This window comes from Triticum dicoccoides, chromosome 2A, assembly GCF_002162155.2.
Source record: "Triticum dicoccoides isolate Atlit2015 ecotype Zavitan chromosome 2A, WEW_v2.0, whole genome shotgun sequence".
Taxonomy (NCBI): Eukaryota; Viridiplantae; Streptophyta; class Magnoliopsida; order Poales; family Poaceae; genus Triticum; species Triticum dicoccoides.
In genome coordinates this window covers 32,550,738-32,569,011 of record NC_041382.1, presented here as the reverse complement: position 1 = coordinate 32,569,011, position 18,274 = coordinate 32,550,738, and the positions used below count along the sequence as shown (strand labels likewise).

The 18,274-nt window shown below is 43.7% G+C and overlaps 2 protein-coding genes and 1 long non-coding RNA gene across 4 annotated transcripts in view; 2 read left to right on the top strand and 1 right to left on the bottom strand.

The window, feature by feature from the left end:
* Positions 1 to 243: 243 nt before the first annotated feature.
* The window catches only part of LOC119352961, a 25,005-nt gene continuing 6,974 nt past the window's right edge, over positions 244 to 18,274 (top strand). The window contains exons 1-3 of the mRNA XM_037619544.1: positions 244 to 289; positions 915 to 1,022; positions 1,608 to 1,723. Coding sequence (XP_037475441.1) covers positions 253 to 289; positions 915 to 1,022; positions 1,608 to 1,723 — 261 coding nt within the window. The 5' untranslated portion in view covers positions 244 to 252. The remainder of the gene's footprint in view (positions 290 to 914; positions 1,023 to 1,607; positions 1,724 to 18,274) is intronic.
* Positions 7,817 to 11,092, top strand: LOC119352962. The gene is made up of 2 exons (XR_005170283.1): positions 7,817 to 7,944; positions 10,628 to 11,092. It is a non-coding gene; the product is annotated as an uncharacterized LOC119352962 (long non-coding RNA).
* LOC119352960 (uncharacterized protein At2g29880-like) overlaps positions 14,748 to 18,274 on the bottom strand; it is an 8,093-nt gene continuing 4,566 nt past the window's right edge. For both annotated transcript variants that reach the window (XR_005170281.1, XR_005170282.1), the window contains one exon: positions 14,748 to 15,081. The gene's annotated coding sequence lies outside the window, so the exon portion shown is untranslated. The remainder of the gene's footprint in view (positions 15,082 to 18,274) is intronic.

The following is an 18,274-nucleotide window of genomic DNA, read 5'->3' as shown; positions in this document are numbered from 1 at the left end:
ATTTTGGGCGATTAATTAGCTTGGTTGTGGTACAATTTGTGATTTTCAAGCTAAAGGTAATTAGTTTTGAAAGGGAGCCTTGGCGCAGTGGTAAAGCTGCTGCCTTGTGACCATGAGGTCACGGGTTCAAGACCTGAAAACAGCCTCTTACAGAAATGTAGGGAAAGGCTGCCCTTTAAGGTAATTAGTTTTTCTGACTTGTGCACTTTTCTGATGACAGAAAAAAAAATCAATGGTCTACAGGATCAGCTCATGGGACTTGAGGCAAGTCTGGCAGAAGCTCTGTCCAGTAAGCATTTCAAGCATTTCTTCACTCACTTGTGCACTCTGCAGTAAAGGGATCTATATCCTACTCAATTTGTTTCTTTTTTGTTATAATGGTTCACCACATGCGCCAGTTAATCAATGTTTGATTTCGTATTGGTGTCATTGCATTTTCCTGCATTTCGTGGAAGGGCTGAAATGTTGTACACTGCCTCTGCAGCCCAACTAAAGAAAGGATCAGAAAGTAAGCTCGCCAGTGAGTCAATTTCGATTGCCACTGCAACGAATGAGCAGCTCAGGAGCTTGGTCTTGTATTAGAGGGATAGGACTAGGAAAGACAAGTGTAATATCACATTAGCTTTGAGGTAAAAATGTAGATTCTAAATCATGGTACAATATTTTTAGGTGTCACAGTATTACCTGATCTGCAAAGCCTAAACTGAATAGGAAATTAGAAGTGTTTCAGTAGGATTTAAAGATATGAGTCCAAATATTCCAGTCTGAGCTCTTTTGAGCTCCTAGGGTCAACATCTTTTGCCCTTGTAATTTGTAGTTATGTTGACTCCAACATGATTCTTTTGTCAGAATATTTCCCCTAGCTATGCACAGAACGTGAAATCAACATACCTTCATACTTCTTTTGATGGCAGCTATCGAAGCTATTGAGGCTAATATTGACATGATGGGAAAAAAGAACCTAGACGAAGCTATCATGTGGTACAATAAATTTCTCGGTTTTGAAGTTTTTGCAGGAGAAGGTAATGAGAGTTTGAATGATATGGTCCTTTAAGTTGCTGCATACCATCACATGTGACATTTCCTCTTTTTTTCTAGGGGTTAGATTTGTCTTCAATAAAGTTGGCATGCAAAGAAGGCGGGCCTGTAGCCTGCTGGTCCTGCACTGTCTAATATTCATATTGTTTGAAAATGTATAGGCATTGAAGTTCTCATTTTCTTTATAACAGTAGTTGAGTGTATTCCACTGCTTAAAGACACTGAAGAATTGTTGGAAGGATTTCAACCGCACTAGCGATCTCTCAAGTTTGTTAAGAGTCATCAGAGCAAGGTCCTGGGTTCAAACCAGTCTCCTTGCAGAATTATTATGCAAAGGAAGGATGTCTAGAAAATCCCTTCCCCAGACCCCACCTCGTGTGGGAACTTTAAGCAATGGGTACACCCTTTTTAAAGTTGACATGCAAAGTCCTGACAATGAGTATTTATTTTGCACAAAGGTCCCATAAAGATGAATAGAGCTGTGAGTTACAATTTTCTACCTGTGCTGTCTAATATTCATATTGTTTGAAAATGTGTAGTCATTGAAGTTCTCATTTTCTTTGTAACAGTAATTCAGTGTATTCCATTGCTTGAAGACACTGAAGAATTGTTGAAGGACTGCACTAATGATCTCTTCAAGTTTGTTAGAAACACGAGAGCAAGATTCCAGCTGCTACCGTTAAAGGTATTCCATTCTCCTTACAAAACTGCATCGAGTCCATTTTCCCTGAAATGCCAGTTAATGATGGCACTGTTTCCCCCCAAGAGTAATTCTTTTAATATTGCTGCAATAACGTTCTATGTATGTATCGAGTATTTTAGTTACCTAAATTTTCAGCAATCTGTTTTCCACCTTTCATTGTTATGGGGGCCATATATGCTGCATCTGGTCTTATTCTCGATCTTTTAATTTGGATTATAGAAATGAATTTGCTTTTTAATACAGGATATTTATTACTCCCTCCGTAAAGAAATATAAGAGCGTCTAGATCACTACTAGTACTAGTTAGTGAAAATAGTTAGTAAATGGTCGAGATATGCGTAGTTTCCACTTCTTATGATGATATGAGAATAGACATTGAGTTATTTTTTTCTCGAACGGACACCCCAGTAATCATCATTGTATTAGAATAAACGGCGAAACGCCACGATGGAGCATGTCTTACAACCTCAAAAAACAAAGAAGAGAGAGAAACAGACAGAAACCAAAGCCAAACCAAAAACAAGAAACAAAATACAGGCAAAAAAGCCACTGTACACTACCCTAAAACCTTATGGCATAGGCTCAGGAGGTCACTATGTTGAGGGCATGCTGAGTGCCTTGCTGCAGCAAGCAGGCATAGCCGCACTTCAGTGAGGATGGCGTCCGCCAGCATGGCGCATCAGGCGAGTTGTCAAAAACGCAGTCAGTTCGAAGGCACCACAGCTGCCACATCATGAGGACTATGGGAGATCTCACGCCTTTGGCCGTGTCTGCGTCTGTACGCTTTGCCGCGCTCTCAAACCAGCTCGTGAACTCGTCACCAGGTTGCACATGGAACCTTGCAATTCTTAGGAAATTGGCAGAATGCATAGGTCTATTTGTAAAGCTCATATAATACAGGAGTTTGTTGGAAGAGCAATAAGTTTACTTCCTGCAATCTCACAATAAGTCCATTTACTCAAAAATTAATTTTTGACAAACATAATCGTGGGTGTATGTTTTAATTGACTGAGTGTCGAGATGAACCTTGACTTGAAATTATATTGACCATACTTTGCATGATGGAAGGCTGGCAGAATGTCTTAGGAGTTACTCTTCCTAATCTTACCCATGATGAGTAATCTTCCTAATAATCTTGGTAATTAAAATTTATGGTTTAGTTTTCTGATCTAAAGTAGCTGAAGCTCCACTGTGTTTTTCTGATTTGGTTTCACAAAATTGTCAAACTTCAAGGATATTGAACTGCAAATAACCTGACAGCTAACTGAAAGGAATGCCTTGCCGAGTACCTACTGCAGAGTAGTTCATTTTCACGTCTGATGTAGCAAACCATGCCTAGTGTCTGCTTCCTCATGATGAGTAATACTGAAGATGGTGTATGGTAGAATATTTATGTCTAAAGTTGGGATGCCTAGCTTGTGAGCTATATAAATCTTTGTTCTGCACTACATGTGGATTTGTAAATGTGCTAAATATTCCTTTGTCATTTATAGAGTTCTAGTGTAATCTCTGTGTGCAGGGGTTCATCCCACAAGTTCATGTTGCCCAGACACATTATCCATAACAACTTCATAATCACCGGCTTTGTCCGTTGATACCAGAAGCGAAAGTGGCAGCAATCCAAGTCATTTCGGGAACCATTCAAAGAGTCAAGATCTCCCCTAGATGCTAGAACAGACATGCAAAGCAAAAGAGGATTATACATGAAGCAAAGGGTCTGGACATGGCTCTGAACTGAAGAAACACTCAAAGAATACGGACATTCCTCAATGGTATCGTACCATCCTTGTCACTCAAGCAAATGAAAGAGTAGAAGATAAAACTAGCTAGGCATATGTTTCCCATTGCATGCATGTTTTTGTCACGTCATCCCGTTCGACGATTATCCGATCCTTTTGCCAGACAAAGTGGATTGGATCGTTAGATGGTAGAACAGACATGCAAAGCAAAAGAGGATTATCCCTGAAGTAAAGGGTCTGGATATGGTCCTGAACTTAGATGCTAGAGCAGACATGCAAAGCAAAAGAGAATGATACATGAAGTAAAGGGTCTGGGCATGGTCCTGAACTGAAGAAACACTCAAAGAATACATTCCTCAATGGAATCATACCATCCTTGCCAGCTCAAGTAAATGAAAGAGTAGAAGGCAAACTAGCTAGGCATTGGTACCAGGACAAAGCAGATCTATAGACCATGTGATGCTATTGTTGCCACACACCCGTGCATGCATGATAACCAATAATTCATTGGCATGTTCTTGGTTAGGCTCCAGCTCCTCCATTTTCTTGGTTGACGTAGCTAATCTGAGCCTAGCTAGCTTGCTGGACATACACCAGCCGGCCGGGCCGCGGCTGCGATGGCTGAGCTCGCGTCTGGCGCCGTGAGCTCGCTGCTGGGCCTCCTCCGGAACGAGGCGCTGCTGCTGAGCCGCGTCGGCAGCGACTCGGAGTTCATCAAGGAGGAGATGGAGAGCATGCACAGCTTCCTGGAACACCTGGCCAGGACCGCACCTCCTGCTGGCAGCGGCGGGCACGACTAGCAGGTGTGCACGTGGATGAAGCAGGTCCGTGACCTGGCCCATGATTGCAGCAACTGCATCGACCTCTACCTCCGGCGCGGTGACCCCGCGGTCTACCGTGCCAGGGCCGGCCGCTGGCGCTACCTCTGGTGGGCTTCCTGGTTGGTGCAGAGGATGGTCGCCCAGCACAATGCGGCCATCCGGCTGCGCGAGCTGAAGGAGCGGGCGCGTGACGTCGGCAAGCGGCGGTTGCGGTACGGTGTGGAGATCCCGCGGAAGGAAGCAGCGCCAACTTTGCCGTCGTCGTCTCAAGCTGCCACTACACAAGACAAGGAGGAAGAGGAGGATGATGACGACGATCAGAATCAAGCGACCGACGGTTCTTATACCCGTCAAAGAGCTCTAGAACCTCGCCTTCTTGAAGAGTACTGCACCGAGAAGCTAGCCAACTGGCTGGAAACCAACGAGGGTGAATCCATAACATCAATTGCCCTTGTTGTGCCGGATGATATGCAGGACGCTGGTGCCATTGCACGCGACTCTTTGACTTCGCCAACCGCCAACTTCATGTGCAAGGTCGTCAATCTCTCGGCATTGCACCTCCCATGGGATCTTCCGCTGTTACCCAGTGAGATCCTCTGCTACATCTTGCGTGAATGTAAGCAGCATCAAGGCACGGAACAAGGCGAGCTGAACGTGCCAGAGGGAGATCTTCGGGAGAAAGTTTGCCGTTACAAAAATGAACTCCTGGATGAAGTATGGGACATGATTGGTTATAGAGAAGTCGATGAAAAGATTGAAGAAATCAGGAACATGGTTGGAGAAGTTGAAGCGGGGAAGATTGGAGGAGTTGATAGAAAGAAGGTTGAAGAAAATATTTGCTTAGTCATACTCCTCCATGCCCTGCGGCTCAGGCAGAAGGCGCCTGACATGGGTATGCCACTATCCTCCAATCAGGCTATAGAGGAAACTGCTTCCAGGCTGAAAGCTCATATGGAGACAGGCGAGTCCAAGCCCCAGATTTGTCTCGATGATGCCCAGTACAAAGATATCCTGCACAACCTGTTCCTGACAAACAAGCCCCCACAGTCCCAGCAGGTCCAGGAAGCCACCAGCAGCGCTACTACAATGAGCGTGGATCACACCAAAGAAATCATCCACAACCACAAGATTACTCTAGACATCATATTGGGGCTGCTTCCCAAGCAACAGCTACCAGAAGGCACCTCTACTAAGGAACAAGTCACTGATGCTGCTGCTTCTGTGATCAAACAAAAGGAGAACTCCAAGGAGATTGCAGGGGAGGTGACCAATGCTGCTGCTGCTGCTGCCTCTGTTATCAAAGAAACCAAGGAGAAAACGAAGGAGGTATCAGAGGAGGTGATCAGTGCTATTGCTTCTGCTGTTATCAAGGAAACCAAGTTGAAAATGGAGACATCAGGGGAGCTGGCCAGGGATATTGCTTCTGCCCTTGTCAAAGAAACCAAGGAGAAACTCAAGGAGCTATCCGCGGAGGTGACTAGTGCTATTGCTTCTGCTGTTATCAAGGAAACCACGGAGAAAATGAAGGAGATGCAAATTACCAGTGCTATTGCTGCTGCTGTCATCGAAGAAGCAAAGGAGAAGATGAAGAAAATAGTATCGGAAGAGGTTGAGACGGCCACTGAAGTTGCAGCTGCCATCAAAGAAACCAAGCGAAAGATGTATCAGTTCCTGTGGAAGATTGTGGGTCAGCTTCGTATCAAAGTGCTAGTGGACAAGATTAAGCCGCATCTGGAAAACAAGAAGACCCTGATTATCCTCCAAGATGACCAAGACTATGTTTCAGCCGGATCCCGGTGGGAGGAGACCAGAAATGCTTTGAAACTGTTAGGGTGCAGAGCAGTGATCGTGTCCACAAAGAACAGCCAAAAGGCCACAGAATTTTGCCATCCACCGGGAGTAGAGCCAATAACTTATTCCCTAGTTGGACTCTACCATGATACTGTGCTCGAGCTTACAAAGGCACGGATGAATAAGGGAAATGACGGCTACACCCCAAACATTCTCCGTGAAATCTTGGCCAAGTGTCATCCACATGAGTTCTGCATGAAGATCTTCACGTACGCTCTTTATGCTAATCCCAATAGGAGCTATGAAGAACTGTGCAAGTTACATGAAGATCTGGTTCCCCACAAGACATTTGGCAGTAAAGCTAAGAAGATGATCAAGTTCTCCTACAAAGATCTGCCTAGAGAACACAAGACTTGCTTGCTGTACCTAGCCATCTTCCCTCAAGGCCAAATCATCAAAAGGTCTACCTTAATAGGACGATGGGTTACGGAGGGGTTGATAACTAAGCAAGACTGGGCCACCGCAGTGCATCATGCCGAGCAATGTTTTGACACTCTGATTGAACGGGGGCTTCTTTTTCCTCATGAAATTGGTGCTGCAGGAAAGGTCAAGAGCTGCATTTTAGGTGATCAAGTCCATGGCTTTATCACCAAGGTTGCAAGTAAGGAGCACATTTTGGATGCACGCCTGTCAGATCTTTGGGCTCGGCATTTCTCCATCTTTAGTGGTCTCCGACTCCGTGCCTCTGATGGCATCGATAACTTTGTACACAAGCTCCCCAAATATTCACCTCAATTGCCGCTGCTCAAGGTGCTAGATCTGGAAGGCACTAAATGCTTTGAGAAAAATCACTACCTCAGGGACATTTGCAACAAGATATTACTTCTCAAGTATCTGAGCCTAAGAAGAACAAATGTTAGATATCTTCCCAGTGAAATAAACAACCTCCATGAGCTAGAGGTATTGGATATCCGGCAAACTATGGTACCTGAGCGTGCAACAAGGGATGTCCTGCTCCTGAAGCTGAGGCGCTTCTTGGCTAACCGCGTTGATCCAAATCCAGAACTCAATGATAAGTCGCCACACTTTCCTGTCCAGATTCCTTCCAAAATTGAAAAAATGGAAAATTTGGAGGTACTATCAAGTGTCAAGGCTTCAGGGGATGGCCGTGAGTTGAAAGAGATAAAAAATCTATGGCAATTAAGGAAGCTCGGTGTGGTTATTGAAGACAGGGTCATTCACCTCACGAGGTTGCTTCAAGCGATCAGTGACCTAAAAGATTGCCTTCGATCTCTTTCAGTCACCATATCATGCAACACCAGAACTAAGAGCATTCTATCCAGCAAAGAGGGGCATGCAATAGATGTGCACCGTTGGTTAAGACAAACTCCCAAGCATCTTCAAAACCTAAGCATCAACGTGTTGGAATTTTGATCTCAGGTCATAACTGACCGAGAGAAAAAGGGGGACCCTTTTTACCCCATGTATGTGCCATGATCGGAGGCACCAAATCCAGCTGTTGGTTTCGGTCCCTGATCCCTTTAGCGCCACCTATATAATGAACAGGATGTAGCCCTTCAAAATAAAAAAACACACACATGTCCGGGTCAATACAACTTGCTAACAACCGATCCTTAAAAGAAGGCGCTCAAGGTGATCAGAAGACCGACTACCACCGCCGGCCACCGCAAGGTCAGTGCCGGCGGCCAGTCCTACTGCGGCGCTCCTGCTGCTTGCTTTGAGGTCCTGTTCATGCACTTCTTCTCCAACCATCTTCATGTTTCGAGGCAAGGTGTAGCCATAGGCTACATGAGGAGTGCATCAAGCAGGAACAAGGCTTCCGTCAGAACCTGTAAGAAATCACGAACCCTTTTCTATTAATCTGTATTAGATGGTCTAATGCTAGGCTTAAGATCCTCTCACGTTTATCCCTAAAGTTTGTTTCCAACAATGGTATCATGAGCTAGTTAAGCCTATATTAGATCCTAATGACATTCTATTGATGATAACGACCATGTTCGGTAAGACCAATTAAGCTATGCTTCCGCATAAAGTCCTTTTAATCAGCATTGATTAAATAATTAGAAGGAGGGGAGTCAAATGTTTAAAGGAACCACAAAATTTTGCCAATTAGCTGGAAGCCCAATCCTAGATTTTTTTCCCCAATTGGAAAAACCAAAGAGATCAAATCCCAAATCTCAGACCAGATCGAAAATTTGTAGAAAAGATGGGCTGCGACTTACGTTATTGATGACAGCAGCCATGCGTGCTCACCATGGCCGCCTCCATGCGTGCTCATCTTGGCCGAAACACGCCATCTCTCGGGACGGCATGCAAAAAGAGACGAGGGAGCCGGCGCCGCATCTTACGGACACGCACGCTGAGTGGCCTCCGCGCCGCACACGTCGTCGTCAAACCCTCAAGCACAGGCGTCGGCGTTCGGCCCTCCAATCTCTCCGCCTCTATGCCATGCGCGCGACGTGGGCCGCCATGTTCGATGGAGGAGCGCGCGGGATTCAATTCACAGCACGCTGCTCCGGCGAACAAAGCCACCACGCCGCCATGGACCGGTGTGCCACGGGCCACCGCGCCGCTCTCTCGCTTGTAGGGCGAAAAAACGGAAGGGGAGGAAGAAGAAATGATTTAGGGTTAAGTCCTGGCCAGTTTTGTTCCGACCGCGCCCGATCTGGACCGTCAATTTGATCGGACGGCGCAGATCTACGCGGAGTGGAAGACAGGCCTACGGCTGCTAAAAGAGCCTGTTTCGGCTCTGGGCTTAGGCCCAGGTTATGCTGGCAGCCCATGTTTTTTTTTTCGTCTGGTCAGTTTTTGAGAATAGCTACTGCTGGGCCGGATCTTTAACGTGCTCCCTTCGCCCTGTTGTTGACCAAAACATTTTTGTTTTGGCAGTTTTAGTTTTTTCCAGTGCATTTTATGGGTATTAAGATTATTCTATAATGTTTTATGCACTGTGATATCAAAAGAAAAGTGCCCAAAATTATTTCTAATAATGTTAATGATGATAAAGTTAATGGAAATCTATGGGCCAAATCATGTCTTTTGGGCAATTATTTTTTGTTGCACTAAATTCATGTTGTTAATATTTTAATAATGTACTGTTAATATGTTTTAATTGCCAAAACTATGCTAAAGGTCATGTTTGAAATTTTTGTAAATAACGTTTATGTCCCTTTTATGGCAATCATTTAATGATGACGAAATTTTATTAACTGAAAGCCATGGGTTGTTATGGGTCAAATTATTTTTTTAGGCATATTATGCAGTTTTAGTGCATTTGTAAGTTCCTAATAATGTGTATGCACTAAAAAGGTTTTGGAATTACCTATAATTATGTTGAAATTATGTTTTTTAAATTTTCTGAATAAAATGGAACCAACGGGAAATTTTATTTGGAAGATTTAATGTGACATTAATGTTCATGTTTTTAGTGGTACTTTTTTAATGATGAAAGCTTTTCTAGTGTCATTTCAATGGTAAAATTAATGTTATAAGAGGATATTAATATTGAGCACAATTATGAATCGCTCATTGAATTTTCTAAATATTTTATTTGTAAAATTTGATTGAGTGTGAATTTAATGTTGATGCCACACTTACGACATTTCTTAAAGATGTGGTCATTTCTAATGGGCTCAGGCCACCTCAAGGAAAATGATGATGGACGCGTGGTTCGTTTTTTCCCACCGCACTATGTGTCATAATAATGTTGGGGCAATATGCCTATTGGGCAAAATGAAAGTTGTTGGTTGGTGCAATTCATGCCATTTTTATTATGATGTGCACCTCTCAAATATTTATAATGGTCCAAAATGATGTTAATGGGTTATGATCAATTCTCTCAATGAAGAAACTTTGTTCAGTTTTTTTTCAAGGTCGTTTATTTGACAATTATTAATTTTCCCAATATTATAATTTGGAGAATCTTGATATCTAAATTTTATAATTTTGGAAATTCTTATGATGATTTATATTTATGACATTTTCACTCTGAATGTCCTCTTTAATGATTACTCGGTGGGTGTGAGATTTATATTTTTATGTTAATTCCAATATCATTTTCATTGTATGACACTGAGAATTCTAATGATAATTTTGACACTTAGGTTCAATATTTATATTATCGTTGTGAGATTTAGTGTCAAAAGGCATCACTCATGGCACAAATGATTATATTATGATGTTGCTTTATGTTAATGATGGCAATTAATTTAGTCATAGTTCTTGCTGGTCATTACGAGATTTTACATCTCTCTAGTCAAAATGGAACCAACGAGAAGTTTTGATTAGAGATTTAATGAGCAAATGTTCTAATGGCATATGATGATATTCTGACCAACATTGATTATGTTTTTCATGTGTCATTTACGAATGAGTAAGGTTCTTTTTCGTTATCTGCCCAACGGTGATACGGATTAGAATAAACATTAAGCAAGTTTTTATTCATGGCGTTGCATGGTTAGTTCATGCTTGATGTTTTTTGTTATAATGATCATAAAGTTGTCTCCTCTTTCCAGCAATAATAATGATGTCAAACTTTTGTTTGGCATAGAAGAACCTTATGTAAATATCTTTCCCACATGGAGAGTGGAGATCATTGTATCATGTAAGGAATCTCCCAATGTTTTTCTGCCAATAAGGCTGAAGGATTTTTAATCATGATGATAAGGCAGACATTGGGAGAGGACGCATGTGCCATCATACACATCACTAATGCAAAGGAGATTAAAGTCAAAACTATTATTGGATTTATTCCACTAGCTTTTGGAGATGACTTAATTCTTCATCTTATTGATGATGTTTTGGTTCATGCTCCTAGTTATTGGAAAACTTTAATTTCATCTCTCGAATAGATGACGTGATTTTATATGTTATTACGTCAACTCAAATTATGTAATGTTAGTCCCACCTTATGGTGAGACGAGTTATGTTTTTCACTAAATGAACCTTTTGTAAAGATTATATGCTATGTTACTATTGAATATGTCACGGAAGTGTGATTAATGAGACCTCATCAAAATTGTGGTTTTAGACCACATTTCGAGGGGGAGAATGGAAGTCTCATTTAATATGAGATATCGTGTTCACTTCTCCTACTTAATTAGATCATAACATGTACAATTAAGCAAACTATGTATCTCAATTCTCCAAGTAAGATGGAACCAACGAGAAGTCTTGGTTGGAGAATGTATGAAAAGCACATTCTAATGTTGGTTCTCTAATTAGGACGCAACAAGTCTTATTTAGAAGAATCCATGAAAAATGACTCTTTTATCATGTTAGTGTGTACTTAGTCCCTTATGAGCATTACGAAACACACATGAATGCTAAAGTGGCAAGCTTGCTAGTCTAATGACCATCATGATGTAACATGTTGATTATATATGCAACTTCGTTTATAATCATATGTGACACTTTACTTAAGTGGCAAGTTTTGTCAGTATCATGTGGCTTGTGGTTATATTCCTGACTAACGTCGTGTATAATCATTTGTCATAGTTCATTAAGTTCTTTTCCACCTTCAGCCCAACGGTGTTGTGGTTTAGAGCTGAGATGATTGTTATCAAGATTTTTGGATATATTTTCCATCTTCTAAATAAAGTGATCATCGGGGAACCTGGAGCTTATGAGCATTAATCCTAAGGATAACTCCATTAGATCTTTGTTCATATGCATCAGGTAAATTGAGGGGAATTCTTTTTTCTCTAATGCAACACTTATTGTTGAGACTCAACAATTTCTCTATGATCAATAAGTGTGTGAATGTTCATCTTAGTGGCCTTTTGCCATATAGGATGAAGATTATGAACTCTAATGATGTATGGAACTCCATAGAATTTCCTCAGTGAGTTGTTGTTACGTTTGTGTTATTACTATGACATGCTCTTGTGTTGACTTAGTGATAATGTATGTATGACTCAACTGTACGGTTTTGTCATGGGTGAAGTTGACATAAGGCATGTTATCTAAAGAAATACAATTATGTGATAATACAAGCGTTGGGACACTCATACTATAAGACGAGGGGGAGTAAGATCACTAACTTGTGGAGATATAATATTTTGGCGAGCCAAGTAATTTCTATCTTCTATTTGTAACATGAAGGATCTTGGTGATGCCTCATACTTTGCTTGTATTGAGTTTCGCCAAGATATAGGTCCAAAAGGAGTATAAGTTTTATGATGATGACATACGTTGATAGAGTACGGAAGAAAATATTACGTGGTAGTACTCTATCGCACCTGCTACTAAAGTCAAGGGCAATAAAGGTGGACAATTTAGCGTCCAAGGAACCATTATGAACTGATCAGGTAATGTTAGTTCCTTATGCTTCAGCTGTCTGAAGCAATGTAAGTTTTCAATTATGAACTTGTCCTATTTATGATCGGAATAATTGGCAAATAGACAAGTCCGGAAATGGACCACTCGAGAAGCCGCGAAAAATCTTGTAGATATGCAAGGCAATAAAGGTTTACATGCTCACTAATAAGAAGTCTGATAACCTCGATATCCTCGATTATTCAGACATTGTTTCTGCGAGATGTGTGGATATTAAAGTTTCCAGATTATGTTACATCCTCACTCTCGCATATGGAGCTATATCGTGGAAGACCTCCATAATGACATTGATGGCATTAGAAATAATGCAATTTATGATGGGGTATGTTAAGAGGCTTTTGGGCAGGTTGTATGTCAAAGATGTTCTATTCCCGAAATTAAGGTGGTAGACAACATTTATAAAACCCACCTACTGCATTATGAACATGCAGTTTTCTATGCGAGTAACAACAAGTCAAATGGTGTTGCCAAAACTATTGACAATATGTTTCATGTTGTGAAAGATAGAACCCAGGATCAAGCTAATGATGTTAATCATATAAAAATGAATCGTATGTATTATGGATCCGTTTATTAAAGGCTCATCACCCATATTTATGATTATGTTGCCGGCATGGGTTAGGAAGGCCTTTTTGATCCTGGAATTAGGACCATCAAATAAACCAACTCCCATAAAGTAATATGTTATCATTTCGAGATAAAATGTTGTACTATAAGTATTGAGGTTCAATGGCACTTCATTGGCCATTGCAACACCTTACTTTCGTATATTGATTTTATTAAGAGTGGGCTTATGATGTTTTTTGACCTTACGATCAAGGGGGAGAATGTTGGAATTTAGATCTCAGGTCATAACTGACCGAGAGAAAAAGGGGGACCTTTTTACCCCATGTATGTGCCATGATCGGAGGCACCAAATCCAGCTGTTGGTTTCGGTCCCTGATCCCTTTAGCGCCACCTATATAATGAGCAGGATGTAGCCCTTCAAAATAAAAAAACACACACATGTCCGGGTCAATACAACTTGCTAACAACCGATCCTTAAAAGAAGGCGCTCAAGGTGATCAGAAGACCGACTACCACCGCCGGCCACCGCAAGGTCAGTGCCGGCGGCCAGTCCTACTGCGGCGCTCCTGCTGCTTGCTTTGAGGTCCTGTTCATGCACTTCTTCTCCAACCATCTTCATGTTTCGAGGCAAGGTGTAGCCATAGGCTACATGAGGAGTGCATCAAGCAGGAACAAGGCTTCCGTCAGAACCTGTAAGAAATCACGAACCCTTTTCTATTAATCTGTATTAGATGGTCTAATGCTAGGCTTAAGATCCTCTCACGTTTATCCCTAAAGTTTGTTTCCAACACAACGGAGTCACAGAAAAGGTGCAGCTTCTTGAACCGCTGGCCAAAGGTAGCGATGAGCTTGCCAAGGTAACTCTGGCTGGTACTGTGTTGAAACAGGATGATCTGATGGTCCTTGCTGTCCTTCCGAAATTACACTGTGTCAGACTCCGATTCAAAGCATACAATGAGAGCAAGCTCACCTTCAAGAAGGAAGAATTCCAACAGCTAAAGTACTTTATTGTGGAGGGCAACATGACTGAGACAGACATCGAGTTTCAAGACGTCGAGTTTCAAGATGGTGCAACTGCTGAGCTGGAGAAGGTCGTCTTGTCCTTCACCAACATAAGGTTTCTGAGTGGGATCGACAACCTTCCAAAATTGAAGGAGCTTGATTTAGAAGGCAACCGATTCCTACTTTCATTTGCTCAAGACGAAGCATCTCCTGAGCAAAGCACCAAGATTGGATCTGCTGAGCAAAACACGGAGGGCGGATCTACTGAGCCAAACACCCAGAGTAGAGCCCCTGAACAAAACAGCGAGAGTAGAGCTCCTGAGCACAACACAGAGAGCAGAGCTACTGAGCCAAACACTCAGAGTAGAGCCCCTGAACAAAATATCGAGAGTAGAGCTCCTGAGCACAACACACAGGGCAGAACTACTGAGGAAATCACTCGGATTAGTGACCCTGAGCAAAGCAACGAGCACAACACTCCTGAGCAAGACAGTCAGAATACAGCTCCTAAGCAAAACACTGACACTAGAGCCGAGCAAAACACGGGGAGTAAATCTCTTGATCAGAACACTGAGAACAGAGTTGCGGAGGGAATCACTCAGAGTAGAGACCCTGAGCAAAGCAACGAGCGCAAAGCTCCCGAGCAAGACAGTCAGAGTACAACTCCTAAGCAAAACACTGACGGCTTCTTTGGATCACAGGATTTGCAAAACAAAGGAATAGGAAAAATGGAGGATTTGACTGCCATGACATAGCCAATCCTATGGATTGCAAATCCAAAGGAACTGGTAACAAAGTGCCTTTGGCTGCATCATAGGAGACGTACAGGAATCCTATACAATAAAGTATTATTATTTCTATTTGTAAGTCTGATATTTTTCAAACTTCCAACGGCTAGTGCAGTCAACTGCCTGAAGTAGCCGTTAGCAGCAAGTGCCTATATAACCTGATGCTACTCTCTACAATGGATAGCTCTTTTCCCTGCCCACAGCATTTGCTGCCTGTGCTCTATTCTTTCATCTTCCCCTTGCTGCCTGTGCTCTATGCTTTCATCTTCCCCTTGCTGAAGAAACCAACAAGGTTAGTGCTTATCTCCTATAGCAAAATCATACTTCCATGCTATTCAATATATCACAATCACATATTTTTTTACTGTTTCATTCAACTCCTTTTCAGCATATTTGGCTCATTTGTTGCTGCACACCATGAATCCAAGCTACCGTCGTAGATCAGAAAGTGACTATGAATTTATTCATTTTGTACTTCCTACTTTAGAAGATGTATCACAATCTTCTTCTAGTAAGAAACCAATGCATACATGTGACGCCCCCGATTTAATCGTACACTAATCATGCACGCAAATGTGTACGATCAAGATCAGGGACTCACGGGAAGATATCACAACACAACTCTACAAATAAAAATAAGTCATACAAGCATCATAATACAAGCCAGGGGCCTCGATGGCTCGAATACAAGTGCTCGATCATAGACGAGTCAGCGGAAGCAACAATATCTGAGTACAGACATAAGTTAAACAAGTTTGCCTTAAGAAGGCTAGCACAAACTGGGATACCGATCGAAAGAGGCGCAGGCCTCCTGCCTGGGATCCTCCTAACTACTCCTGGACGTCGTCAGCGGGCTGCACGTAGTAGTAGGCACCTCCGGTGTAGTAAGGGTCGTCGTCGACGGTGGCGTCTGGCTCCTGGACTCCAGCATCTGGTTGCTACAACCAGAAAGAAAGGAAAGGGGGAAAAAGGGGGGGAGAAAGCAACCGTGAGTACTCATCCAAAGTACTCGCAAGCAAGGAACTAAACTACATATGCATGGGTATATGTGTAAGGAGGCCATATCAGTGGACTGAACTGCAGAATGCCAGAATAAGAGGGGGATAACTAGTCCTGTCGAAGACTACGCTTCTCGCAGCCACCGTCGTGCAGCATGTAGAAGAGAGTAGATTGACGTCCTCCATGTAGCATCTTCAAGTAGCATCTCCAAGTAGCATCTCCAGGTAGCATCTCGAGTAGCATAATCCTACCCGGCGATCCCCTCCTCGTCGCCCTGCGGAAAAGCGATCACCGGGTTGTCTGTGGAACTTGGAAGGGTGTGTTTTATTAAGTATCCGGTTCTAGTTGTCATAAGGTCAAGGTACAACTCCAAGTCGTCCTGTTACCGAAGATCACGGCTATTCGAATAGATTAACTTCCCTGCAGGGGTGCACCACATAACCCAACACGCTCGATCCCATTTGGCCGGACACACTTTCCTGGGTCATGCCCGGCCGCGGAAGATCAACACGTCGCAGCCCCACCTAGGCAAAACAGAGAGGCCAGCACGTCGGTCTAAACCTAAGCGCACAGGGGTCTGGGCCCATCACCCATAGCACACCTGCACGTTGCGTACGCGGCCGAAAGCAGAACTAGCCCCCTTAATACAAGAGCAGGCTTACGTTCCAATTCGGCGCGCGCCGCTCCGTCGCTGACGTCTGAAGTGCTTCGGCTGATACCACGACGTCGGGATACCCATAACTACTCCCACGTAGATGGTTAGTGCGTATAGGCTCGTAGCCAGACTCAGATCAAATACCAAGATCTCGTTAAGCGTGTTAAGTATCCGCGAACGCCAAACAGGGCCAGGCCCACCTGTCTCCTAGGTGGTCTCAACCTGCCCTGTCGCTCCGCCACAAAGTAACCATCGGGGACCGTCGGGAACCCAGGCCCACCTCTACCGGGATGGAGCCACCTGTCCTTTCAGCCCCCAACTCCGAACAGTATCACAGGTAATGTAACAGTGTAAAGTATATAGTATATGCCCGTGATCACCTCCCGAAGTGATCACAGCCCGGTAGTATAGCATGGCAGACGGACAAAAGTGTAGGGCCGCTGATGGAACACTAGCATCCTATACTAAGCATTTAGGATTGCGGGTAAGGTATCAATGACGGTAGCAACAATGACAGGCTATGCATCAGAATAGGATTAACGAAAAGCAGTAACATGCTACACTACTCTAATGCAAGCAGTATAGAGGAGAATAGGCGATATCTGGTGATCAAGGGGGGGGGGGGCTTGCCTGGTTGCTCTGGCAAGAGAGAGGGGTCGTCAACACCGTAGTCGTACTGGGTAGCGGCGGCGTCGCTCTCGGTGTCTAGCGAGAGAAGAGGGGGGAGAAACAATAAATATAATGCAAACAAATGCATGACGATGCATGACATGAAAAAAGCGTGATGCTATGGGTGCCCTAACGCGGTAAGAGGTGGTACCGGTGAAGGGGGGAAACATCCGGGAAAGTATTCCCGGTGTTTCGCATTTTCGGGCAGATGAACCGGAGGGGGAAAGTTGCGTGTTCGCTATGCTAGGGATGCGTGGCGGACGAACGGGCTGCGTATCCGGATTCATCTCGTTGTTCTGAGCAACTTTCATGTACAAAGTATTTTCATCTGAGTTACGGATTATTTTATATTAATTTTCAAAGTTTTAAATGATTTTCTAATTTCTGGGTTTAATTTAATTCGAAACTAAATTAGTATTTAAATGCTATGGGTACACAGAAAGTGTACCCAGAAGTGTGCACCTAAGGCTGACACGTGGGGACAGTTGACTAAGTCAACTACCCAGTCACTAGGTCCAGTCAGCAGTTGATTGGTCAGCTTGACTAGTCAAAGGGGTCTAGTGGGACCCCCTGTCAATGACTAGGCTAGTCCAGTCAGCAGTTTGACTTGGTCAATCTGGACAAGGGGTCCACCTGTCATTGGCTGATATTTTAACAGATCGTTTTTAATGGGATAATTATTTGACGGGGCCCCTGTCAGTGAGTCACCATTTTTTTACAGATTTTATTTATCCAAAAAAAACATTAATTAGCGAGGTGGGGGCCGGTGTCAGGGAGTCAGGAGGTGGTTAGCTCATCGCTAATGAGGCCACGTAAGTGGCTAATGGTGGTGATGGCAGAATGCGCCGGCGGCGGCCATTCAAAGGACTCCGGCCACTATTTGGCCCGGGGACGGTTCCCACTGCACGTGCTCGACGTCGCGCGTCGACTGTTAACCACGGCTCGTGCGGGGGCTACCGGAATCGACGGGGGCGACGACGTGTAGTGGCGGTGACGTTGGAGAGCACGGAGGGAGGCGGTTGCAGGGGCGGCCCGAGCGGCAGAGCTCCGGCGGGCGCGCGGTCATGGGACAGAGGCTGGGCACGGGCGCAATGAGGGCGCCGTTGCGGTGCGGCAGTAGCAGCCTTGGCTACGTGGCGCGCACG